Raw genomic sequence first — 26,864 nt, 5'->3', positions numbered from 1 at the left:
ATGAAATCATGACCTGAGCCAAAGTTGGTCGCTCAACTGACTGACCCATCCAGGCGCCCCTGCCCATTTTTAATTGGATTATTCAAATTTTTGGTGTTGAGTTCTATTAAGTTCTTTATATATTTTGGATACTAACCCTTTTCTCAGATATGTCATTTACAAATATCTTCTCCCATTCAGGAGGTTGTCTTTTAGCTTTGTTGATTATATTCTTTGCAGTGTAGAAACTTTTTAACTTGATATAATCTCAATAAGTTTAATTTTGCTTTTGTTTCTCTTGCCTCAGAAGACATATCTAGAAATGTTTCCTTTTCTTTTAAATGGAATTTATAAACCCTCCTCAGAGCTGAAGAGACCAGAGAAGGGCAGGGTGCATCACACTCCTTCCAATTATAAATGGGTAAACTGAGACCTGGAGCAGAGGTATTCCCCTTTCCCATCGCCCCCCACCCCCAGGTCACAGGTCACAGAAGGAAGCAGCAATAACAATAGAATCTAGATTTCTTCACCCGTGAATCCACGTGACTGGTGTTCTTCTAAATTGACACTTGGTGTGCTTTACCTTTTTAAAAAAATTTTTTTAATGTTTTATTTATTTCTAGGAGAGAGAGAGAGAGAGACGGCGTGAGCAGGGGAGGGTCATAGAGAGAGGGAGTCACAGACCGAAACAGGCTCCAGGCTCTGAGCTGGCAGTCAGCACAGAGCCCGACGCGGGGCTCGAACCCACGAACCGCGAGATCAAGACCTAAGCGAAAGTCGGACGCTTAACCGACTAAGCCACCCAGGCGCCCCTTGGCGTGCTTTATCTTAATGTTTATTTATTTCTGGGGGAGGGTCAGAGAGACAGAGGTACAGAGGCTTTGAAGTGGACTCACCGCAGACAGCAGAGCCGGATGTGGGTCTGGAACCTACCAACCACGGGATCCTGTCTGAGCCAAAGTCACACTTAACCGACTGAGCCATTCAGTCGCCTTTAAATCAACATTTGTTTTAAGTTCAGAGGAGCGAATCATTTAAAGAATCTTTGAGGGACGAGTAATTGCCTCTTAAGGCATTGGGAAAAAAAAATACCTGGCCTCAAGGGCCCTTTAAGAGAACAAGGCCACATGATCCACGTGTCCTCCACTTCCGGGATCCTTGCTACAAGTAGTTAATCCCGGCCCATCCTCAAGGTATCATGGGAAAAGTAGTTCCACATTCCGGCCGACACAAGGCAGCCGTCTTGAAACTGCATTTCCCAGAGGGCTCTGCTCGCCGTCTCGTGAACCGGGATACGGGCTAGTGGAGTGAACGCCTCATCCTGGGCTTTTAAATTTCTCAGGGCATGAGTGACGGTGGACAGAGGCCTTTGGCGGCGGCGTCCGTGAGCTGCCTGGTCTGTAAGCGCTGTGCGCGGAGACAGTAGAACCATCCAAACAACTCTGCTTCCGGCCGGGGACAAAAAGCCGAGGCGCTGCGTCTCCTTTAATCGTTGTGGGCGGGGCGTGGCAACGCGACCCGCGTTGCTATTGGCGGCGGTTGGGGGCGCGGAAACTGAACCTGCTGCAACGGCCGACGCTGTCTCGTCCGGGGCCTTGGGCTCCCCCGGCCCGCCATGGCTGCGCCTTGCTCTGTGAGTTTCCGCCCGTGGCGGCTGTCCGGCCTTACTTTCTCCGCCGGGACTGTGGGCGCCTGGCCGGGGCGATGGCTTCGAGAGGGAAGCCGGGTTCCGAGCCAGTACTTTCTTGCCCCACTTTACCGTCTGTGCAGGGGACACTGGGTGGGGACACGTAGTGAGTACCTTCTGCATGCCAAACCCTTTGCGGGCTCCCGGGGCCGACCAACCAGTCCCAGCTCCCAGGATTTGCATCCTAGCGGAGGAGACACTGGTGCTGGTATGTTCCAACTGGAGGTCGAACTTGGGGGCATCGCAGGGCCTCCCTTGGGCTCTGTCTCGCCATCCTGAGCAGTGGATGGTTGGGTAGGGGCTTGTTTAGCGTACTCCTTGATCGGAAGGGGCAGCCCAGGTCTGCAGCATCTGGTTCGGATGCCCAGAGTCTCCGGTGCCTCTTGAGGGAAGCACTCCAAAACTCCTCTTTTTGAGGAATTGTTTAAACATGTCTGACTTTTGGGCTGGGTTCAGAGGAAGACTGGGTGGTACCCTTAGGTGTGTGGGGACTTGAGCAGAGGGCCCAGGCTTAGGATCCAGGCTTTTTGTCCCCTAACCTAGTGCCCTTCCCATAAGTCCCTCCTCATTTCCTTCCGTATATAATCCACCTTTGGGGGAGATGAGGAAACACAGACCCTGGTGGGATGACGTGGGAAGGGTGTTAGGTTTCAGAGGCCGTCTGGTCAGAGGTGCATCTGAACTTGCTTCTTCCTACTCAGCCTAGAGGTGAGCATTATCTTACCCTTGTTCTCCCAAGAGGTTCAGTGCCCTCCCCCAGCTGCCATTCCCTTTCTTGTTGAAAAGGGGACTCTGGCAGGTGTGCTGGGGGTGGAGCTGGGCACAGGGCCTTTATTATGGTTACAGCTTTGTGGAGGTGGCAATGGCCTTGCTCTTTCCCAAGAACATTTTTCCCCCCAGAGGAGGTTTTGCTGGCCTCCCTGGTGTGCCTGAAATGCTTTTTTGAGACTCCCGATATTTGGGGTAGGAGGAGATGTTTGCATGGCAGGGCTGTAATTCTTCAGATGCTAAGGCAAGCTGCTGTTGAGTGGAGTCTCTGGAATATTATCTCCATGTCTTCCTAAGTAGTGTCCTAAACTATTGCCTTCTTGACAGTGAGCAGAATGGAAATGGTGGCAGTGCCCCTTGGGGCCTGTCTAGGCTGACCTTTGAGTTCACAGTGGGACTGAGGGTACAGAATCTGAATCCTGGGACAGGGGTGGCTGAAAGACTCCATTTTCTCTCTTTGGTTCTTTTAGAAAAATAGCTTTATCGAAATATTTTTCACACACCATAGAATGTACCCTCTTAAAATGTAAAATTATTGGTATTCAGTACATTGACAGTGTTGTCTAATAATCTAAAAAAGAACATTTTTGTCACCCCAAAGAGAAGCCTGTACCCATTCAACAGTCACTTCCCTTCTCCTCACTAATCTAATTTCATTCTCTATAGATTTACCTATTCTGGATCTTTCATATAAATGGAATCCGACAACATGTAGCCTTTTTTACATGGCTTTTTTCACTTAACATAACATTTTCCAGGTTCATCTGTGTTGTAGCATGTGTCAGTTTCTTCATTCTTTTTTACTGCTAAATTGTATTCCATTGTATGGAGAGATCACATTTTGTTTACCTATTCATCTCTCTCTCTCTCTCTCTCTTTTTTTAAATGTTTATTTCATTTTGAGAGAGATAGAGTGTAAGCGGGGGGTGGGGGGGTAAGGGGACAGGGTAGAGACAGGGAGACACAGAATCCAAAGCAGCCTTCAGACTCTGAGCTGTCAGCACAGAGCCTGACACGGGGCTCGAACTCACAAACTATAAGATCATGACCTGAGCCGAAGTCAGATGCCCAACCACTTGAGCCACCCAGGCACCCCTTTTTTACCCATTCATTTCTTGATGGACCTTTAGGTTTGTCCACTTTTTGGCTATCATAAATAATACTGCTGTGAACACTTTTGTACAAGTTTTTGTGTAAACAGCTTTCAATTCTTTGGGATATTTACCTAGAATTTTTTTTTAATAGTTTTTATTTATTTTTGAGACAGAGAGAGACAGAGCATGAGCAGGGGAGGGGCAGGGAGAGAGGGAGACACAGAATCTGAAACAGGCTCCAGGCTCTGAACTGCCAGCACAGAACCTGGTGTGGGGCTCAAACCTATGAACCCCGAGATCATGACCTGAGCTGAAGTCAGACGTTTTACCGACTGAGCCAACCAGGCGCCGCCCCATCTTTGTTTCTTTCTTTCTTTCTCTTTCTTCCCTCCCTCCTTCCTTCTTTCCTCTCCCCTCTTTCTTTCTAGAATTTCTTTAAGCGCTTTCCATCCAACATGGGGCTCAAACTTACGGCCCTGAGATCAAGAGTCATATGCTGTACTGATTGAGCCATCCAGGCGCCTCTCTTGTTAAATTATTTCTAAGTATTTATTCTTTCTCATGTGTCATAAATAGAATTGCTATCATTTTTCAGATTGTTCATTTCTGGTGTATAGAATAGATATTTGTATATCGTTCTTATTTGTATCCTGCAACCTTGCTTAACTGGCTTAGTGTTTTTAGTGGATTCCCTAGGATTTTCTATATCCAAAATCATGCCTTGAGGCCTTGAGCATTTTTTAAATGCTCCTGGCTGCTATTGGAAGACTCTTGGCCCTGGGGCCAAGCTCCATCCTCATCCAAGCTTTCACTCATTTGACCCCGGCTCTCCGCAGGAGGACCCCTCACTGGAGAGGCATTTTAAGGGCCACCGAGATGCAGTTACCTGTGTGGACTTCAGTCTCAACACGAAGCAGCTGGGTAAGAGGAGGCATCTTTTCCTAGGCACTAGGTTATGAGCCGAGAAGGCTGGTTTTCTACCTGGGAGGTGTGGTGTGGGGGAAGTAGGGCACAGAGAGGACTCAGGTGCTTTATCTACACCTGCATCTTGCTTCAGCTGGCCAGCTGTCTGGGTGCTCCATTCTGCATGCAGTGTGTGAGACTCTGAGGTGGCCTTGCCAAGGTCACATGGCCTTTCAGGGTGGGACCAGGCTCTGGGATTTTCACTGCGTATATCCCAGCCACCTCTTGGGTCTGGCTTACAGAATGGCCCTAAACAGTGGCTTCTTTTCCTTGGGTCCGCCATTCTGTTGTCCACAGTAATATGGGAGCATCCAGTGAGAAGAGTATGGAGTAGAGCCCCTTCTACCACTGCCCTTGCACAGCAGCTGGGTACCCCTGTTCTTTGGCTCCTTGGGGGCTCATACATAGCTGTCATGGCTGCAGCTTTCTTGTTTCTGTGGACAAGGCTCTCCCTTTATCCTATGGTCAAGGTCCTCTGTCAGAGGCTATTGGCCTTGTGGTCAGTGTAGATTAAGAGCAAACTAAAGTCATTTGATCTTTATTGGGGATCACTAGGCTTCTGATTGACGTGGGCCCTCTCAATGCTAAAAGGCCCATTGGGTTGGACTGGCTCCCCTGTGTTGGGAGGACTTGCTCTCTAGGGCCCTTAGGATGTGACTCTGTGGGACCCTGCGGAGGACAGGTGTTCTCAGAGGCCTGCAGGGTTGCCACCTGGGGCTGGCATGTGAAGGGCATCTCTTGGCCTGGCTCCCATGTGGGCCTGTTGCCTGGAGAGCTGACAACCCGGAGATTCTCCAAACCCCAGCTTAGCTGTCACTGGAAGTGTGGCCTGTCGCCTGCCCCCTTAACTCTTTCGTCTTGCTGGAGGCTCAAGGACCACTGGACCTGAGGGTCACAGCGTCCCTACTTTCTTAGCCAGTGGCTCCATGGACTCATGCCTCATGATCTGGCACATGAAGCCCCAGTCACGTGCCTACCGCTTTGCGGGCCACAAGGACGCCGTCACCTGTGTGAACTTCTCCCCTTCGGGACACCTTCTTGCCTCAGGCTCCCGGGACAAAACTGTCCGGATCTGGATACCCAACGTGTGAGTCATAGACGTTGAGGGCTCATCTGAACCTGGGGCCCTGGAGCCAGAGCTGTCCACACTCAGGTCCCCATCCTGGCTCTGGCCTTGTCATAGTGGGACATCTGCCCTCCTTCTGAAGAGGTACCGTCAGAAGCTGGGGCTTCAGCCGGGGTGGGGCCCTCCGCCTGGTGCTGGGAGAGGGGTACAGGGCTTTCCCCAGCCATCTGGAAGGAGTCCCCTCTTGACGCAGTCTGTGGGGCACTGGGGTGCGCAGGCCTGTGTCCGTTTGGAGGGGCTCCTGAAGGGTGGGGAGAGCTTTGACATGCTCCTGGGCCCTCGTGTCGCCGTTACGGGTTTCCTGAGTCCGAGTACCCACCCCTGCAGCAAAGGCGAGTCCACTGTGTTTCGGGCACACACAGCCACAGTGAGGAGCATCCACTTCTGCAGTGATGGCCAGTCTTTCGTGACGGCCTCCGACGACAAGACGGTTAAGGTGTGGTCGACTCATCGCCAGAAATTCCTGTTCTCCCTAAGCCAGCACATCAACTGGGTCCGCTGTGCCAGGTGAGCACCGCCCTGTCGAGACCCGAGGCTTGAGAGGCCCAGAGACGCTGCCAGGTGCCGGTGTTGTGACCTTGGGCAAACTCTTTCGCTTCTCTTTCATATTCCTGAGTCTCAGCTTCCTCATCTGTGAAGTGGGAACAAAGAAGTTGTTACATTGTCAATTGTTGAGAAGCTTCAAGCTTGTAGGGGATAAGTAAGTTAGTTTTTTGCTAGCCTTGATTGATCACCCCTGACATCGTGCTGGTGAGGCCCAAAGCGAGTCAGCAGGGGCTGTGTATGAGCAATAGCAACAACAAGATGATGTTGCAGCTGCCACTGTACGTTTTCTCGTCACTCTTCACGGCAGTCCTGCAAGCTAAGTGGTGCTTAGTATTCTCATTATGCATATAAGGACGCTGAAGCTCAGAAGATTGAAGTATCTTGTGAGGTTAATAGCAGAGCTAGGGTTTGAACTCTCAGAAGCTGATTTTGCTTGAACTATCAGATGGGGACCCTGGCTTCTAAGGGACCTAGACTAGAGGTTGGCTCTCCCTTGTGTGTGTGGGGGGGGGTGGGGGGAGACAGTATGGAGACTTGGGGGACCTGGGAACAGGATAACGGTGCTGATGGTGGGCTTTGGACCACCTTCCCGCTGATAGCATCAGAGGTCACCACGTGCATTGTCGTGTGCCACGTGCAGTGCTGGGGTCCTTGTGTGCACAACGCTGCTCCCTGCTCCCCATGAGGTAGGCGCCATTCTTACCATTTCACGGAGGGAAAGCCACTTACCCAGGATCACTCGGGGTCCAGACAGGGTGTGTGGCTTTGGCTAGTTCTGGGAGTGGGTAGTGGGCGGTGCAGAAAGGTGGCTGTGGAGGACAGGGTGCAGCACCCCTGACAGTGGTGTGACTTGTGCCCCCTCTGGTTCAGGTTCTCTCCTGATGGGCGGCTCATTGTGTCTGCCAGTGACGACAAGACTGTCAAGCTGTGGGACAAGACTAGCCGGGAGTGTGTCCACTCTTACTGTGAGCATGGCAGGTAAGTCACCAGACCCTGTCTACCACCTGCACAACCTAGTCGTGAGGGGCCCCAACGGCCTCATGCGGAGCCATGTCTCTGCTGCTCTCTGTCTCTGTAGCTTTTCCTGTGTGAATGGGAGGTTCAGCCTCACCCCCAACCCCACAAACAACAGGGGTGTTTAACTTCAAAGCATGTAACTCTTGGGGCCTCTCTTTTTCCCTTTATTTCTCCAGTTCTCCGAATTGTGACATGCCTGTCTGAAAGCAGGTGGCCCTGGACCCCCCTAAATCGTGTTAGTATGTTACCTATGGTGATGGCTTTATAAAGGAAAAAGCTTGTCATGTTCTTGTAAGTTCTTGGAGGCTATTCACAAGGTGCCACGTCACCAGGAGAGGGACTCACCTACTCTGGGCTCCTCGGTGATGCCCAACGTCTGCTCTCCTCAGTTAGGCTGGGAGCCCCGAGGACAGGCTCCTGAGAGCTGGCTGTGATATCATCCTGGCTGTTAGGTGTGGGTGTGTTGAGGGCCCTTGGCCTGTCCCCTGGAGCTGGGTGAACCAGCAGCCCCGGGGTGCTCTTGGCCCTTGGGACTGGGCCTCAGCTGGCAGGCCTGCCCTGCCTCCTGCTCTGATGGGGGCACTGGCTCCCACTCTGAAAACCCCTGAGCCATCAACTGACGTTTGGACTGAAGACCACTTTCTCTACTTGTAGAAGTGGATGTCGGGATTTGCTCCCTGTCGAGGCCACCTCTGCTTATTGCTAGCCTCTGTTCTCCCTCTCCTTGCTATTCCGTAGCCACCTGGTAAAGAAACAGGGCAGAAGAGAGGTATTCTGGGCTGAGGGGGCAGCCTGAGCAGGTACGCAGGGGTGGGAAAGTGCTGGATGTTTTCAGGTCTGTTCTGAGCCAGGACAACCCTCCTATAGCATGCGGTGGCCCCTGTCTTTCCAGCTTTGTCACCTACGTGGACTTCCACCCCAGCGGCACGTGCGTTGCTGCCGCCGGCATGGACAACACAGTGAAGGTGTGGGACGTGCGGACGCACCGGCTCTTGCAGCACTATCAGCGTGAGTGTCCACGAGCAGCCACGGCGGGACCATGTGGGGCCAGGTGTTGGGCTCATTGCCGTGGTGCTTAAATGGGCCCGAGGATGGCCCTGGTCAGTGGGGAGAAGTCCCAGGCCTGCTGGGATCGCCCGGGCGAGTAGTCTGTGTTGTGGCTATGCCGGGTTGGAGTGCTGGCAGATCATGGCACTGCCTGGTGTCCCCAAGCCCTTTGGTGCCTGCTCATGAGCTGGCAGGGTTTCGTGCAGTGCCGAGGAGCTCTCAGTGGCTCTCTGGGCAGGGCTCTGCCCAAGCGCCACTTCTCAGGGGCTGCCCCTGCTATTCGCCTCCAGGACTAACTAAGGTGAAGGGGAGCAGGTCTCTCAAAAGAGGTCAGTGTTCGTGAGACCTTGGCCACTTTTGGCTTCATGATGTCCTCCACAGACATGGAGCCATGAGCCGTATGGAGGGTCAACTTAGGCTAGAGGCCAGGATACAGGCCCTGTAGTTGTGTCCCCTGATCTAATTGTAGCCCTCAGGAGGCAGAGCAGCAGGCACTCAACGTGGGCCGGCGTCAGGCTGCAGCTGGGAGGTGGGGCAGGAGCAGACTCGGGTGTGATTAGGAGGCTCCCGCTCGGGGTACTGGCGTATGGAACTGTCCTGAGAGCAGTGTGACTGGGCAGGGCCATGAGTCACCTCAGTGGTGGGGATGCGGCCAGGGAAGGAAGCTGGTGAGGCGCCACAGGAGGCACTGGAGGCTGTGCAAGGAGCAAATGGAGGCGGGCCTGGGGGCCTGGCGCTGAGACCAGGGAGGGGCGGAGCTGGAGTTGTTTGCAGAGCTGTGGTTGTTGACTTGGGACTGAGTTTAAAGTCCATGGGCCACTTCCAGAATTCACACCTGAAAACGGGAAGGACGCATCTGGACAAAGCAATGGGGCTTGGCATTCAGAGCTCTCCTTTAAGCTCTTCCTAGCTGATTCTCAGACAGTGAGGACAGCACTTTCTAGGGTAACCAAGGCAAACAGACCTCCTCAGAGGGGATAGAGGCTCCTGGCCTTGAGAAGCACATGGTGGAGGGTGGGCTCCGCAGCCAGCCTCAGCGTTGCTGGTTGCGTGACATTGGACAGGTCACTTGACTCCTCTGAGCACTCTGGGGCAGTGTGGTAGGGCTTCTCTCACAGGTCTGTTGGGAGGGTAACGAGTTGGTCTGTATGAAGAACTTAGAGAGTGCCTGGCACAAAGCAGAAAGCAGGCACTATGTTCATGATGATGCTGGTGTTGCCAAGTCTTGGTCCTGGAGTCTGTTCTCTGGGCAAGGAGGGCCCTGTCAGTCAAGGCCTGCGCTGCCCTACACCACCACCAGGTGGCAGGGGCCAGCCGCATAACTGGTTCCTTCCTCTGCAGTGAGCCCTGGGGTTTGTCACAGATACCATTTCAGACAGAGCTTCTAGAACAGAACAGATATGGGGTCTACCTGTACTTGGAGACCACACCTCTCCTTCCCCTCCTTCAGGCTTAGAGGCCTCTCTCTGAGCCAGGCCTGTATTGGAGATTGGGCACATCTGTACAGTGGACTAGGGGAAGTTTGGCAGGTAAAAAGGAGTGCTGGGCAGGAAGGCGCCTCTGAGTATGGGGTCAGGAGAGAAGGGAAGGTTAGGAGCATAGGCTGTTTCCTGTCTGTAAAGGGGGTGGTAACAGTGCCTTATGGGGCTTGTGAAGAACTGTTGGGGGATCCACATGAGAATTATAGTAGAGTGCTGGAAACATGGTTTGTACCACATAAGACTTTCTTTATTTTCCTTATTATTTTGTACCACATAAGTATTGGCACTGGGGGGAGAGGATCTCTAGCTGACCCTGGGAGGGTCCAGCCTCACCTCTGATGGATCAGGAGCCTGGGCCACGTGTTTGTGGGGTGTACCAGCAGGTACCCATAGGGGAGGACCTTGAATGTCATACTCTCGCCCATGGTCCCAAAGATGCAGTGTGGCTGGCAGTGGTGGGACTGTCCCATGGTTTGCGGAGTGAAGGTATGTCTGAGAGGACAGCAGTGCTGAAATGCCTCTGTGAGTGGGTCTCAGCACTGCTGAGTGTCTGGATGATGGGCTGCCTGTACCACATGTCTGAGTGAGGGCTGGGCATCCGAGTAGGGCAGGGGTCAGGACCAGGGGATGGGTTTTGGAGATGGAATAGAGTCAGAAGGTAATGCTGTGGGTAGAGGGGCCATTCCTAGGGCTTGAGAAGGGCCCAGGTCATATCCTGGGTCTCTGCGATTGAGGGGCCATGAAGGGAAAAGTCCACAAAGCAGTCAGTGTGAGGGGGAGAGCCCCCTCTCCCATCATGGGAGGGCTGAGGGGGGCAGAGCCAGGGGTATGGAGGAAAGCAGAGTCTCCCGAAGAGGGTGGTCAGGAGGTGGAGTGATGCAGAGCAGTTGAGGGGGGAGACGGGTGCTGGAGAGGGGGGAAAAAACCCTGGGGTTTTTGAGGTAGCAGGCTTGGCAGTGGGGGGGGGAGTCCATGACTGGCAGGGCTGGGGAGGCAGTGGGAGGGCTCAGGTGGCATCAGGAGCCAAGTCCTGAGGGGACTTGGGGTGCATGAGGTTGATGGGCCCTGCAGAGAGATTTCAGTGAGTTTTTGCTCTTGTCCTTTCTTCTGTGACAGAGCTACGCAGTGTCTCGTTTCTAAGCCACCCCGATATAGATCAGAGGCCTCAGGTGGCCTGGAGTACCCCGTACACAACCAGGTTTCCTCAGCTCCCTGCCCAGTGCATGGCGCAAGGCGGGTATTCACGGGGCAGCAGTTCTTCCCACTACTTCTAGACTCACCCTCTGGGGCTCAGGGAGAGCCAGGTGGATCTGAGCACATTGGTTGGAGGACGTACCCCTCACCCTCTGTGCTGCTAGAGTGACCCGGCCAGGTCTGTTCAGGCCTAGTGGCTCCCCTTAAGAGCTCCTCTACCTGAGTGGCTCTCCCTAGCCCCTTCGTAGCAGCTGCTCCCCCACCCTTGGAGGTGCAGGGGCATTTGTTTGGAGGCTGATTCCCCGAGAAGGTCTTCTGGCCCTCTGACAGCAGACACCTGAGCTATTTTCTGTCCCCGATTCCTGGGAAACCCAGAGGAGAGTTTTTAGGGACACCGTGACACTTGGTGGCTCTAGGTGAGAACCAGGCGCTCCTGAGAGGGCTTTGGGCACATGAGCTCTTGGGCTTTTCTGAGACACTTTGATTCATGCTACTGCAGTATGTGGTCAGCAGTTGTAGCTTGCCCGTGTCCAGCTGCCCCACGGCTGTGCTTCCTGGAGGACACTTCCTGTCCCGTGTTAGCTTGTTGGAAGTCGCTTTGGGCAACAGCACGCAGCTGGTACCATTTTTCTCAGGGAAGGAATTTCTTGGCTCTGGCCTGTCACTGAGGGGAGCAGTTTTGGTTTCCCAATTCAGCAAGGAGCTGGTGGGGCTGTTGGAGCCCTGGGAGCGCCAGTCCCCACGGAGGTGGGTTCGGTTCCATATGCTCTGAGCCCACATCAAGGCTGTTTAAACATCTGAGCAGCAGCCCCCATCCGGAACCCATAATGTGGTTTGTGGTTTACAGGCACGTGCAGGTCCTGGGTGGATGTCAGGGCTACTCCCCATTTCACAGATGGGGAGTTTGAGGCTTGCCCACGGTCACACAGCTGGGAAGCTGGGAGTCTGAGTCTCCCAGTTCAAGGCCTCTGAATCTGGCATTCTGTTCACCACTCCTTGCTGGCTTCTTACACTGTGTTGATTCTAGTCATTTACTTCCTGAGGCCTCTGGGAGGCCTTGGCCTGGGCCTTTCCAGAAATTCCAGTTAGAGCTCAGAGTCCCAGGTTCTCTGTCCATTGGTTCTTTCTTTTTTCTTTCTTTTTTAAATAAAAAAATTTTTTTTTGATATTTATTATTTGAGAGAAAGAGACAGAGCAGGAGTGGGAGAGGGGCAGAGAGAGAGGGAGACACAGAATCTGAAGCAGGCTCCAGGCTCTGAGCCATCAGCACAGAGCCCGACATGGGGCTCGATCTCACGAACCTTGAGATCATGACCTGAGCCAAAGTCAGTCGCTTAACCGACTGAGCCACCCAGGCAGCTCCTCTATTGGTTCTTAACACACCCTTCTGTCCTACCCCACATGCAGTCACAGAGGATTTTAAGGCATCTGTGCAGCCAGTGCGGCAGACCTGCACCCTTTGCTTGGTTTTTGAGACCAAAAGCATTGGTCAGGAGGCAGTGTACTGTCCCACCTGTCTGGTCAGCTCATTGCCTTTTCCCCCACCATCCCCAAGTGGGCATTTATGTGGCATTCACAAAGAGGAGTGTTTTGAGCACCCTTCTCTGCCAGTATCAGCATGTTCAGTGTATGAATTCGTAGCCCCTCATAAACCCAAAGTCATGGGACATGCCAGTTGTGCATTATGAGAAGCCACCCCGGGTGAAGTGAGCTGAGCCCTTTGTGATGAGGGTGGGGTAGGACTTGGTCAGGTGTGGCCCGCTGTAGAAAGGCACCTCCTACTTGGGTAACTGCGAGTTCTCTGGGCTCCTTGGGCAGTGAGCCAGATTTGCGAGGGCTTGGACACACGGAGCCATGTGGGAAGAGTGGATTGTGGGTGCCCTCCTTAGGCCACGTGCTAGCTACAAGCCATGGCCAGTTCCCAGGGCAGGGTCTGCAGTGGCTTCGATCCCTCCCTCTCTTGGCTCCTGGTGGCCTGTAGAATCTTGATGTTGGTATATCTTTGACCTTGAGTTGGAGTGTCTCCTTTGCCAGAAGCCCACAGCCGTGCCCAAATGTCAATCTGCCATCAGTTAATACCAATAACTGCCATGGAAGCAAGATGAGGGCCTGTGAGCTTTGGGCTTGATGAAATGTGGATTAATCCTGCACAGTCACTGCTCAGGACTCAATGGTAGGAGCCTACCTGGGGAACTATCATGCAGGGTTGACTCTTAGGACAGGGCCTCCCTAGAATGGCTCTCCCGCCTCTATAGAGCCCAAGAGCCTGCCCCAGGCTGGTGGGGCTGTTGGGCAAGGCAGCAGAACAAGGAGGGAAAGGCAATAGGTCCTGGCGCCTGGTACATCTTCAGCCCCCAGTCTGAGCCCTCTTCTGGAGTGAATGGTTCCAGATGTTTCTGCCGCAGCTAGGAGGCCTTTGATAATCCTGCCATTTATAGTGGAGCTGGGCTCGTGGTGTCCTTCCTCTGTGGGAGAGTCCCTCCCCTGGTGGACCTGCCCAGGTGGGAGGGCCTGGCATGGTATGCACCTCGTGACCCCGCTGGCCTGGTGGTGCTGGGAAGCCTGGGCTTCCTGAGCTCACCCTCTTTGATCCACCCTCCTGACCCTGGCTGCTCCTCTGCCACCTTTCTCTCAGGTGGGGGGGGAGAGGCGTGGCGTTCTTTTCAGTACAGGCTGCCAAGGGTCGCAAAAATGAGAATAGAGTGCCTTTCTCCAGGCTCAGGGAGGCAGACGTGCCAGGAGCAGCATTTGAAGAGGCCCAAGGGGAGATGGGGCATGGGGTAGTTGTTCTGCTGTGGGACTGGGGGGTCAAGGGTAGCAGGGCTCCCCGGGGGGACAGCTCACAGTGTTTTGGCCCTCCTCGCACCTCACTTCACCACCCGTGTGACCCAGCAATCTGGTGAGCACAGCTGGCCCCTCAGGAGCGCGGGGCACTAGTCCTTAGCCTATAGACTCATAACCCGAGGTGCTGGCAGATGCCAAGCTAGGCCTGGGCTCTGCCTCCCTGGACATAACTGTCTGTTGAGGGGAGGGAAGGATCTGTTTTGCTTTGTTTCTTAATGTTTATTTATTTTTGAGAGGAGAGGGAGAAGACAAGTGGGGGAGGGGCAGAGAAAGAAAGAGAGGGAGACAGAGAATCTGAAGCAGGTTCCAGGCTCTGAGCTGTCAGCCCAGAGCCTGATGTGGGGGTCAAAGCCATGAACCATGATTATGACCTGAGCTGAAGTCAGACACTTAACTGACTGAGCCACTCAGGTTCCTCCCACCCCCACACTTTTTTTTTTTTAAAGTGTATTTATTTTGAGAGAGACAGCACATGTAAGTGGAGGAGGGGCAGGGAGAGAGAGGATCCCAAGTAGGCTCTGCCCTGTCAGCGAGGGGCCTGATGTGGTGCTTGAACCCACAAACCGTGAGATCACAACCTGAGCTGAAATCAAGAGCAGATGCTTGATGACTGAGCCACCCAGGCGCCCCGTTAAGGATTTGCTTTTTATCATTCACCCAGTTGTGTAATCACAGTGACTATATACTGATGGTTAAAAAAATTTCTGGAAGTATGTGGAGTAAAAATTCCCTTATTTCTATCATACCTATAGGACTGTATAGGAGGGCCCTACCTGGAGCTGCTGTCCACATCCCTCTGCACATGTGTGTGCCCCTCCACATGTGGGTGGTGACAGTCACACTCTGCATTCCTAATGTTCTTTCTGCTACTGCCTGTGGCTGGCACCGGTTCACTTCCTGCTGGGGTCAGCTGTGGCTGTATTCTTTTGCTCTCTGTGCCCCAAATCTAAGTAAACTGAGGATGCTGACCTCCCCCGCCGCAGACCCCACTAGCCCCTCTGCAGGCTGGCTTCTGGAGTTCCGGTGCTTAAAGAGTATTCAGACATAAATATCATGTTATGTAAAGCCTTGGCTGTCTCCCCCTAGTGTGCTTGGGAACACGTACCCACATTCCCCAGGCATATGAGCGTATCAGCTGGGCTGGTGTCTGAGGGGCTCCATGCACCTCTGTGGGTTCCGCTGAAGGCCATTTTGTGGCGGTTGTGTTCATTGGCCTTCTTGCAGCCTCATGGGGCCAGGATGAGCGGTTGGTTTTAGAAGTTACCTTTCTGTTTGTGGCTGTTCTGATTTGGCAGGCCGCGGTTATCTTTTCCCCACTGGTGTCCCCACCAGGACTGTATGGTGGGTATGAAGGCACCAGGGTCTGCTTCGGCGGCTGCTTTAGAAGCTGCAGTGTAGCCGGTCCTCACATTGCCATCCCCATGTGACATGCCTGGGTCCAACTCACCCACTTACCCACTGCTTTCTGAGTCCTGCTCAGTGCCTGACACTGAGGCAAGGACCCAAAGCAGCCCTTGCCTGACAGAAGACACAGTCTCATGGGGACCAGCCCTGAATCAAACAGCTACATGTAAATGTAAAACACTGCTGTGAGGCGTGCACCCACCGGAGACTCATGGTGCTTCAGGAGCACAGTTCAAGGGGGTGGCCCCAGGGAGGCCAGGAGGCTTCTCGGAGGAGGTACCTGAGCAGTGAGCTTTAAGGTCAGGGGAAGAGGGGGACAGGAGTCCCCCGGGCCCATGGGGAGCACCTGGAGAGCTGACAGGGCTGGGCTGGCTGGATCTTGCAGAGTGAGGGACACCGGGATGGATGGTGGGGCTCGGGTCAGGCCAGTGGGGAAAAGAAAGTCACAGATGGGGTCTTGCTGTTGTGTGTTGGGTACGGTGGCAGGACCTAGAAGCTGCGTGTGACACCAGGGGCAGCAGAGAGGCACATCTGAGGGCTCACTCTGTACAGAGGCTTCATAGGCAGGCTTATCCCCTCAGCACCCCTAACATGTGAGTGCCATGATACAGCAGGAGAAACTGGCTCACATGTGTCAGGGTGCTTGCTCAAGGTCATAGGTGGGCCAGCGAGGAGGCCAGGATTGGAACCCGGACCTCACTAGCTCCTGAGAGTGTCTTACCATCTGCCCGCCTGGCCCACACTCTTGTAGGGCAGAAGCATGGTATTGGCCCTTCAGGGGCTTTCTTTTCCATCCACTGTGCTCCGAGTAGCAGTCTGACAGACAGATGGAGCATTGTGTTTGAGCTCGACACTCTGTGTGGTGTGAGTGGTGGAGGAATCACCTGATCCCACCGGCCTTGACACCTGTGCGCCCACCTGCCCTACGTCTCCCGCTGCCGGTCCTCGCTCTGGACGAGTCTGCTCCTGTGCTTTGGCTGTGCTGCTCTTCTGGGAAATCCTTGTGGGGCTCCCTACAGTTTCCTTAGAGTTGTGGCCACCCTGGCCCAGCCCTGTGCCGAGCCTTGGTTGGCCCCGATTGCCCATCTCTGGGCTTCAGCTGTATCCCCCGGCCTCCCAGCCAGTGCCTGACTGATGTCCCTTTCCTAGTGCACAGCGCAGCAGTGAATGCACTCTCCTTCCACCCATCTGGAAACTACCTGCTCACGGCCTCCAGTGACTCGACCCTGAAGATCCTGGACCTCATGGAGGGCCGGCTGCTCTATACTCTCCATGGGCATCAGGTGAGGCCATTAGCCTGGCACTGAGTGGCACAGAGAGAGACAGAGGTGCTGCCTTGAGACACATGCAGGGCTGGGGTTCACCTGAGGTGGGCCTTCCCTTGGAGCCCATTGGGGATGGCTTCTGTGGTCCCTTACAGTCTGGGCAGTGGAGCGAAAGGCAGAAACAGGTTTGCCCTTCATGGGACCTGTGAGCTCCGGCAGAAGTGCTGGGCCTGTTATGGCAACTGAGAAGGGGGTGCAGGAGCTAACTTGGTTGGGAGTGGAGCGGAGCCATCCAGACATGATTGGCACACTTCCCCCCAGGGAGTTGCATGGAATCTGCCCCCAAGTGACCTCAGGCATCCCTTGGTCTACTGGTCAAGTAGAGAGACCCAGACCCCATGCCCTGAATTGCCATTGGGGTCTCCAGGGGATTCTGTAGACGTTGATGCCTTGGAGACAGACCCTAACAGGTGTTTCTCAGAGGCAAGTGCTTAGGGTGGACATCTTCCTGTGTGTGTGTTTGGGAATTCCTGGAATTGAATCAAGGGACCTCTCTGAGTGACCTTCACCAATGCAGCTGGTGCCCTGGACTCCCTCATTGGGCAGTGGCCAGGCACTGGACCATGGTGAGGTGGGCTGCCTGCCATGCTCTAAGCAGTTGGCCTTGGAGTCACCCTCTCACCCCCTCCCCCCCACTGCCCCCTGATTACAGCTGAGCTGTCTCCTGCTGGGCACAGCAGTCATTGGAATGTCCCCTGTTGGGACATAGTTGCCACACCCAAGTTGGACATGGGGTGCAAAGACCAGAGCTTTCAGTTTGTCCCCTTATCCACCTGTGAGCAGGGGGGCAGGCAGAGTGGAGGGTAGGGACTGGCTCCCGAAGGCTGAGGGAGGCCATGGGATGCCCATGTATCTCTGGCAGGAAGCAAGGTGTGAGGTGTCTGACCAGGGTTCTGGATCCATGGCCATCTAAATTAGGCACATGTGGGCCAGTGGCCATGGCTCGGTGTGGGAGCACGGGCCTTTTCTTCTGCTTCCTTGGGACCTGGAAGCCTGCTTGCTGCCCTCAGCCCGTGGTGGCCCCTTGTCCTCCATGTCACATGTCTGGAGTGCAGGACACGTTCCATCCCCTGTGGCTGGCACATCCAGGTGTAATATCTGGTCACTGGGCTGGGCGACCTCTGTTCTTGGTGCAGAGCCACCTTTGTCAGTTCTTTGGCAAGTCAGTTATTCAGATCTGTGTGTGACCAGTTTGAGATCTTACAACCAGGAGGCCATTTGAAAACCATACAAATGGTGCTGTCTCTCCTGCTCCCCACGGAAAGAAAGAGAAAGCAATATCCAGAAACATCATGCAAACAGATGCATGCCAAGTGATCTGTTGTGCTGTGTGTGTGTGTGTGAGATTAAAAGGGTTCTTTAAACAGCTGACTCACCTCTTAGCCTCATAACCCTAGAAATGTGGTGTCTGAATGCCAGTCCCGCGTTTGGGCACAGCATCAAATACATAAAGGAAACCCACTGACATTGTTCTGGAGAAGTGAAACAGGGACCAAATGAGAGCGCGGTTGCTTGTCTGCCGTTGAACCTGGAAATGTGGGAACCAGGCCAAGGGACAGCTGGGTTCGCGTAGCCCCTTGCAGATGTATAGTCCTCTTGGGCTCCCTGCTCGTGAAGTCCATTCCCTGGCCCGTCTCTCCAGGAAGATGCGCACCGGGACTATTTGGTGACGAGTGTTAACGTTCTGTGCCCCCATCAGGCCCAGCTGCCACAAGCCACTTCTTGAAGTGTGTGACTGAGCAGCCCCCGGGGTCCCCACTGGATCCCCGGTGCCCAGGGATTCCATCACAGATGAGGATGGCTGATTTGAAAGTACTTTTGATCCAGGTGGGGCAACTGAAGCCCAGAGAGTGGTGTGAATTGAATTGCTGGGTCCCATGCAGCTTGGGGTGGCAGAACTGGGACAAGTATCCAAGTCTCTACAGTTTCTACCCTACTCACTTGCCTCACACACCCACTTTTATTTTATTTATCTATTTAAAGTTTATTTTCGAGAGAGAGAGAGTGCGCACACGCACAAGTGAAGGAGAGACAGAGCGAGACAGGGAGACACAGAATCCGAAGCAGGCTCCAGGCTCTGAGCTGTCAGCACAGAGCCTGACAAGGGGCTCAAACCCACGATCCGCAAGATCATGACCTGAGCCGAAGTCGGACACTTAACCCACTAAGCTACCCAGGCGCCCCGCCCCACAGCTTTTAGATGTCAAATTGTGATTTCACTCTTGTTTTTAGATCACTGGTCTGTGGAGGAGGCCAGCAGGCCTTGTGGCTGCTGTGTCCCAGCCCTGCTGCTACATGACCTCGTAATGGTTCAGCAGGAGGGAACCCCATGAAACTTTGGTTTGGACTTGGAGGACCTCCTTGTGACTGTCCCTGGGCGCGACCCAGAGAGAGCTGTGGGAGGGAAGGCTATTGAGTTTTTTGGCCAAGTGGAGCACACCCCTCTTGCTTTCAGTTCCACACCTGGGAGAAAAGCAGGGCTGGCTGGGTGGGGGGCGGTGCACCAGCTAGAGAAGCTAGCCACAGGAAGCCGACGCTGGGGGTGAGACAGCCCTCAGCTGGGAGGGGGCTCTGGGTGTGTGCCAGGGAAGTGCCTGTGTCCCGCATGAGGGCAGGGCCCAAGCCAGCTCCTCTGGGGGAGCACCAACAGAGCGTCAGGGAGAAGGGTCAGGGGAAGCAGTGCTATTGGGCTGACACTCTCTTACCTGGGTTGAGGCTGCCAGTCTGATATACCATTTAGTTGTCTTTTAATGTTTATTTTTGAGAGAGAGAGAGACAGAGTGCAAGCAGGGGAGGAGCAGAGAGGGGAGGTGTACACGGAATCTGAAGCAGGCCCCAGGCTCTGTGCTGACAGCACAGAGCCTGACATGGGGCTTGAACCCACGAACCATGAGATCATGACCTGAGCCAAAGTTGGATGCTTAACCGACTGAGCCACCCAGGTGCCCCATCTATTTAGTTGTCTTTTAAAAGCACAGGGGCACCAGGATGGAGGCACTTGTCAAGTGCCAGAGCTAAGATCAGGGTCATCCAATGCAGCCCGGGTCTTCTGTACTGCATTGAGGGCAACTTGTCAACCCAGGCATCTGACCATAGCAGCAGTTTGGTGGTTCTCCGCCATGCAGTTGGTCACACCTCCTCTCGGCCCATGTGAGGCTGACTCACTTGGTGAGGTTAGGGGTGGACGTCAATTATAAGTTTATCGTGAGCCTCAAGGATTCTGGTGCTTTCCTTCTGAAGTCCTGGCTTTGGGACTCTCAGCTACAAAGGGCCATTCAGGGGATGTAGCTGGGGACAGAGAGGCTCTTGCCCCATGGGAGCCTGATGCCACAGAGGCTGTTCCCTGGGAATAGTTCCTTGGCTGCAGCTGTGGCCCATGTGGCCCTTCAGAGGCTTCCACACGTGAGTGTCTTCACCTTACTGGCTACTGGATAGGGGGCCTAAGAGGCGAGCAAGCCCTTTGCTGGCTCCAGCCCCCCAATAGCTCTGCTGCTCCATCTGTGAGGGGCCTCAGCAATGAGGAGGCAGTGGGCGGCAAGTTTCCAAAAGCAACCTGGGCAGACGCTGACCCCTTTGCCAAGGCAGGGGTTGGGCTGAGCAGTAGGGTAGCTGTCTACCTCCAGCCTGATCTGCCCAGCTGGAAAGTGGACAGAGCAGGGAGGGCACTGTCAGCCTGGCTCTGGTTCATTGCCCTCTTCTGCCTTTGTCCCTGGGAACATGGGAGCAATTTCTCTCTCTATGGCTTGAGCTGTTAAAGAGCCTGCACCAGTCACCTTTGGCGACTTCTTTTTTTGAGGCCAAGTGCTAGGATACATTCAGTTGAGGAGGGTTCATATAGCCTTATCTGGTAGGTGATGGTGCCCAGCTTTTTAAGGAAACACTCCAGTATTTCCAGGAAGAAATAGCTTGTACCCACCTGTTTCTGGTTTGGAAAAGCCATGGGCACTCTCGCGTCTTGTTCAGCTGATAAGTCTGAGCTTCAGGAGGCTGCAGATAGAAGGAAAGGCCTTGGGCATCAAGGTCAGACCATTCCAGCATTGCCTCTTACCCTGGGACATTGGGCAGGACCTTGACTTTGCTAAGACTTTACTCATTTGTAAGAACTCCTCTATCTGCCTCACAACAGGAGAGGATGTGTCTACAGTCCCCAGCACCAGACATAGTAGATCCTCACAGATGTTGGTCCCTTTCCACTTCAACTCTTGGAAAAAGATCCCGTGTTTTAAAAAGCAATTGAATGGGACGCTTGGGTGTCTCAGTTGGTTAAGCTTTCAACTCAATTTTGGCTCAGGTCATGATCTCACCGTCTGTGGGATCAAGCCCCACATTGGACTCTGCCCTGACTCACGGAGCCTGCTTGGGATTCTCTATGTCTCTGTCCCTCCCCTGTTTATATACTCACTCTCTTTTTCTCAAAATAAATAAAAGGCTATTGAACGTTTCTGTTATGGGCATGGTCCTGGCACCCTGGGTGGGCAGTCTGTCTTTGGTAGGAAAATGAATCCACGGTAGGGAATCTGATGACTTCACCCCCTTTGATGGGCACAGGGCCATAGCCATCAGCCCCTCCCCCACTGGGATGGGCGTGCCTGTTTTCCTTCCCACACTCACCCACAGAGTGTTTCAAGGGTTCATCTGGCTTTTTGTTTTGTTTAGGCTTGTCCTCATCTCCCCCAGAACATCCTCTTGCTTTGGTTTCTCTTTTGTCACTCAGCTCCTGAAATCTGTCCCTGTGGTGACTCCTCTGAATGTACTTGTCCCCACCAGTTGCTCTGAGTAGGTGTGGCCTGCTGGTGCCTTGGTCCACAGATCTGTGTGCCATGCCCTTTATTAGTCCCGCCCACCAGGCCATGTTCTAGGGCCCGACTCCTGGAGGAGAGGCCAGGTATCTGTATCTGCTGGCAGGGGCCTGGCAGGGGTGCCAACGGCCTCTCAGGGGGTCTGGAAGGTCTTGCTCTGGGGATCTGCCATAGCTGGGACACTTAAGAGGAAGAGGAGCCCTGGATTCTTGCTGGATCCAGTATAGACTTAGGGGTGTCAGGGCACACAGGGCCCTCCCCATCCTGTCCCACCCCTCACCTTGCAGCAGGGAAGAGCAGGAGAAGGAAGGGCTTCCCCAGCAAGTGCAGCTGTTGTTCGGAGCCTTGTACCCTGAGCCAGGCCCCCACAGCTCTGGGTGGCAAGTGTGGGGGCAGTGTGCTAGAAATACAGATTTATTTTTCTGTATTTTCTGAAACATAATCTTGAGCCATGCTCATTTGGTTTAAGTCCCCAGAGCTATTTGGGAGAGGATGGTGGGCGGGACGTGGGTGGGAGTTAAATCTGGTGTTTATGGCTATGCAGTTGGCGTTCAGGTTCCTGTGGAGTGACTGAGCTGCACCGGGATCACTGGGCACCCCAGCTGGCTCACGGTGGAGGTGAGCAGCCATCCAACTAGGGGCCTGGAACCCAGAACTAGGGCTGCTGCCTGCCCCTGGGGCTGTGCTCCGAGGCTTGGTTGCTGTGAAACCACGGGCTCAGGGCATAGGATCCACCTATGCCCCTGGGAGCCTGTGTCATGCCAGAGCCTAGGCAGGAGCTGGGGAAGTGTCAGGAATGGGGTGCACACGGTCAAGGAGGAGAGGTGACAGTGTGACAGAGGCCTGGGATGCGTGCGTGGGCTGCCCCTCAGGCAGCTCCCAGTGGAAGGAAGTTCTCAGACCATGCTCCCCCACCCCCCACCCCTGCCACTTCGTTTCTTCTAGTGCTCTGCGGCCCTTGTATAGTCATTTCATTCTGGAGAATTGTATTTATGCTTGGGAAGCTCAGACGTGGTTTGGATGGTTGGGCACCTCCTGGGAGACGTGAGGGGACATCACAAGGGAGAACAGCTCATCTACTCCAACCTGAGTAAACCAAGAGGTCTGCCTGGCCTTCTGTCCCCTGCCAGCAGCCCAGGGTTGAGGATTGGGAGCAGGTGTCCTTGGCCAAGGTCGAGAGAGAGCCTCAGCATTTCTGGGCACTGCCTCTTCCCAGAGCCCATTCCTCGTCCACAGGGCCACTACTCAGACATAGGAGCCAGCCCACAGGAGACGCTAGTGGATGAGTGCAGGGGCCTCCCTCTTGTGGGGGCTTGGGGAAGAAGCAGCCTGGGGAATCCGAGACCAGAGCACCCATGCCAGAGGCCGCTTAGGTCTCCTTGGTCTCCTCGTCTTTGTTGAATGGCCACACTTCTGTCATTTTTGACTCCAGCCATGTGTTGTGACCTTACTGTTTGTTGGCTGGTAGCTAGTGAAAAGCATTACAAAGCCTCGTGAGGCAGTGGTGGATGGGGTACCTGGCTGGGTCTTTGCCAGCATAGCTGTTGTGGGCACAGTGGTCAAAGTTCAGGTGTGCAGGGGCCTCAGGGAGCCCAGTGGAAGTGAATGAGGAGAATGGAAGGGTCTGGACCAGCTGTAGGGGCCCTGGAGGGAAAGTCACACAGAAGCTATGGGATCTAAACACCATCTTTCTTTCTTTCTTCCTTTCTTTCTTTCTTTTTTTCTTTCTTTCTTTCTTTCTTCTTTTTTTTTTTTTCACTTTCTTGATTGACACTCTGCTGTTCAAGAGTGAAGAAAGCAGACTGTGTGGGGCCCTTGGGTTTGGAGGTTGTCAAGGCAGAGATGGTATATGGTGAAGTGACCGTGTACGGATCGAGCCAACCTCAAGGGCCATTTGTGGCTGCCCAGGAGGGAGAGTGGGGTGGGAGGTCAGGCTGCGTCCAGGGCTCGTGACGACTAAGCAGGATGAATGGTCTCACCAAAGACTGGCCAGATCTGGAGAGAGTGGGAAGGATGTGGTTGAGCCTGTGCAGCATCCCTGCCTGCGGACGTGGCCTGGAGCCAGAAGACACCAGGATCTCAGGCAGGTGGACACCTCTGGCCATCAGACCACACTGCTAAAGTCTCGGCCAAGAGCTCAGAGTCATACTCAGGAGTCTCTGGAGAGGCCCCGGGGTCTTGCCTGGGAGAAGAAACAACTTGGCAACATTCCTGCCCTGAGCTGGTGAACTAATGTGTTGAGAGTGACTAATTAACCAAAAAGAATGAGCCACCTTGAAGGCAGAATGATCTCAACATGTATCACGTTGAATCACTGTCAGTGATAAAAGCTCCTGTCAAGCCCTCATGGTTTGGAAGCTAGAAAGCGCTCCTAAATGTAGCTGCTGGGCTAAAGAGAAATCGCCGTGGAAACTAAATGTTCAGAGGTGGCCACCAGTGACAATATTGTGTATTGGAAGCTTTGGGGATGTATCTAGGGTGGTAATCCGAGGTAAATGTGTAGCCTTAAAGGAGTTTATTTAAAACTGAGAGAGATTAAAGTAACTGAGTTAAGAGCTCAATGCCAGAGGTCACAGAAAGATCCTGAAGCAAGAGAAGACTGTCTGGAGCTCCTGGTGAGGAGCAGTGAGCAGGCCGGTGGGGCTGGAGTACAAGTGAGGGCAGGAGGAAGGGCCTGGCGAGGTTGGTGGGGGCCAGGCTTGTCTGGGCGCCAAAGGGTTGGGATGATGATTGTCAGTGGTGGAGAAGCCCGGTCTGCATTCCAGTCCCTGCTGGTTTTGTCCCACAGCAGAGCCCAGGGCCAGCTGCTCCCTGGAGCTGCTTTTGTGGGCCACAGACAGACAAGAGCCTTTGTGGAATGTTGCTCTTTCCAGGAACACCAAGGTGCCTGGTGCGGGAGCAAGCAAACCTCTGGGTAAATGGGCACTGCTGGGGAGGACTGTGGGTCTCCCCCCTCAAGACTCCCCTTACTGCTTGTATGTTGCTGGCATCCTCCCCAGAGAGTTTCCTGGCATTTGGACTCTGGGGAAAGCTCTAGCATCTGCTTTATGGTCCCAGTCCCCCACTAAGCCACAGGCTACCGGCTGCCTTCTTTAGTGGTACTGCCACTGCTTGGCCTCCAGCAGTTTTTTTGTTTATTTATTTTGTGAAGGGGAGAGAGAGAGAGAGAGAAAGAGAGAGAGAGAGGCGGGCGGGGGGAGAGACAGAGAATCCCAAGCAGGCTCCGCTCTGTGTCAGCACAGAGCCTGACACGGGACTAGATCCCACGTACCATGAGATCATGACCTGAGCCAAAATCAGAAGTCAGACACTTAACCAAGTAAGCCATCCAGGTTCCCTTGACCTCCAGAATCTTGTCCCCAACTTGTCATCTGGTGGTAGAGTGACAACAGGAAAGGAGACTGGCTGATGAATATTTGTTTGGTTCCTTAGTTGCTGTGACTTCTTGGAAACCCGCTATTCCTCAGTGAGCTCTGGGCAGGCAAAGAGCCCGTCTCTGTTGACACTCCGTGTCCTGGTTTCCTTCTTTTTTCTCTCTTCCTTTTTTGTTTTTCCTCAAAATGAAAATAGCTTTGTTGTTTTGTTTTTATATTAACATAGCAATACCATATACTCATTGTTTAAGAGTTCAAAGTGTGGGGAATTAGCAAAGAGTTCCAAGAATCAAGGAAAAATCACCTGAGATTTCCTTCCTGTGCCCCCCTTAAGTCCTGTTTACCTTGTTAACCCTTGGGGATTGTTCACCCAGAAGAGTATTAGAGTGATGCCTGACCTGCCCTCCCCCCCCGCCCCGGGCCCCCATACTCAGCCCTGTGCTTAGAGCCCGTGATGCCTTGCACCTGGCATTTCACACTCACTGGTGTAATCAATGTTCCCCATCATAAGAATGGATCTCCTTTGTCCTGTTGGATGGCCATGTAGGACTCCCGACTGCCCTGAACCCCAGGCCCTTGGAGACCCATCTGCGAGAGAAGGCAGGGAGAGGCACAGGCTGGAGGCTTTGTCTCTGACCTCTCAGGCCTTGGTCTTCTCTCTGGGACACGTCACCTGTAGGAAGTGTAAGCGTGCAGACCATCCTCTGAAGATGAAGTGGGTTAGTGCAAGTTAGTGTTAGCTGGCCTTGTACTTATTTTCTTCTTCACCACCCTCATTCTGGGCACCTTGGAGAGGAGGAAGCATGGATAGATTGGGGAAGTATGGGGGGACCTATTCCTTCCTGACTGGTGTGCCCAGGGGAAGCTTTCCACCTGCCTGTCTCTTCTGGGAAGGCAGAAACTGGTCTTGTTCCATGACTTTCAGATCCGTTTTCTAGCCCAGAACTTCCCTGGTCTCCTCCAGCATCGAGTGGAAGGGGTGTCTGTGTTCCTCTTGTCCCTGGCTCCACCTCTTATGTCTGCCCCATGGCCGGAGGCACCTCATCTGGGCAGTTGGGGCTCTTGCTGCTCCCCGCTCTGGGTCTGGAGGAACCGAGGTGGCCTGTGTAATAGTGGCCATGCTGTCATCAGTTAGGAGAGAATCTCTTTTATCTGGTTTTGCTTCTGGAATGCCAAGTATTGCCACGCTGTAAGTTTGGCCAGGAGGAAGAGATGGTTCATGGTGTTGTGGGAACATATTCTTGGCTCCGTGCATCTTTCTGCAGTAGCTTTCAGGCATCTGGAGAAGAGCCCTCCCTCTTTACTGGGGGATTATGCCCCCCCTGCTCCAAGCCTGGATGTGCTCATGGACCCTCAAAGCACTGCATGGCACAGGTCTTGCATCTCCCTTCCGATGGTTGTGTGGACCTTCAGCACCTGGGAAGCCAGAGCGGGCACTTCTGCCCCCAATATCCTAACATAAAGAAAGTGATTTGCACATTAGAGGGAGGCGTCTCGTTGCTCCTCTGCTCAGACACCTTTCATAACCCCTTCCCAGCCTCCTTCCTACCCTGACTCTAGCCTCTTATGTCACCTGGGCTCCCTGACTGCACCCTGTTTCTGCTCATTAGCTCCTCCTCAGGGCTGCACACTTCTCTGGTCAGCTGCAGGGCGGTGTGGGGGAGGAGCGTGGCCTGGGCCAGAGGGACCCAAGTTCTGGTGCCAGTGCTGGGCCTGGGATGGGTCAGTGCACCTGTCTGACCTCCATGTTATCCTTGGGAGGTGGGCACAGGGATGGCAGCCCAATAGGGCTGTCAGTGTATAGTGTCCCGCTCACTCCTCTCTGCCCACCCACAACCCCCTGACCTGGCCTTTGTGCTGTCAGTGGTGCTGGGGGACAGAGGCCTCAGCAGTGGCACTCAAGGCTGAGCTCTGCAGGTGCCTCTGCCAAGGGGAGGACTAGGGGCTCAGCGAGGCTCTCAGCCCTTTGTCCTGCTGCTGCTCCCATCCGGGAGCTTCTGCCTTTCTTCCTGTGCATTTAGCATCTACAGTGACCTTTGGTATTTGTTTTTTTGTTTGTTTGTTCTGACAGGGTCCAGCCACCGCTGTTGCTTTTTCAAGAACGGGAGAGTATTTTGCTTCTGGAGGTTCTGATGAACAAGTAAGTTGAGGCATGTTGGCTGATACTTATCAGGAGAGAACAGGCGACCAGAGCATCTTGAAGATGAGCCAGGTTT

At 53.9% G+C, this 26,864-nt stretch overlaps 1 protein-coding gene across 4 annotated transcripts in view; it reads left to right on the top strand.

The window, feature by feature from the left end:
* The first annotated feature begins 1,259 nt into the window (after nt 1-1,259).
* POC1A (POC1 centriolar protein A) overlaps nt 1,260-26,864 on the top strand; it is a 71,969-nt gene continuing 46,364 nt past the window's right edge. The window contains exons 1-8 of one of the 4 annotated variants that reach the window (XM_077763408.1): nt 1,260-1,612; nt 4,365-4,449; nt 5,407-5,578; nt 5,945-6,124; nt 7,034-7,141; nt 8,073-8,188; nt 16,300-16,433; nt 26,720-26,788. In XM_077763408.1, the coding sequence (XP_077619534.1) occupies nt 1,595-1,612; nt 4,365-4,449; nt 5,407-5,578; nt 5,945-6,124; nt 7,034-7,141; nt 8,073-8,188; nt 16,300-16,433; nt 26,720-26,788 (882 nt within the window). In that variant the 5' untranslated portion in view covers nt 1,260-1,594. Of the gene's footprint in view, nt 1,613-1,753; nt 1,773-1,806; nt 1,875-4,364; nt 4,450-5,406; nt 5,579-5,944; nt 6,125-7,033; nt 7,142-8,072; nt 8,189-16,299; nt 16,434-26,719; nt 26,789-26,864 lie in introns of those variants that run through there. The other 3 variants (XM_077763407.1, XM_077763409.1, XM_077763410.1) reach the window with 3 other exon arrangements.

This window comes from Crocuta crocuta, unplaced genomic scaffold, assembly GCF_008692635.1.
Source record: "Crocuta crocuta isolate KB4526 unplaced genomic scaffold, BGI_CrCroc_1.0 scaffold1079, whole genome shotgun sequence".
NCBI lineage: Eukaryota > Metazoa > Chordata > Mammalia > Carnivora > Hyaenidae > Crocuta > Crocuta crocuta.
This window is presented reverse-complemented; position numbering and strand designations above follow the sequence as displayed.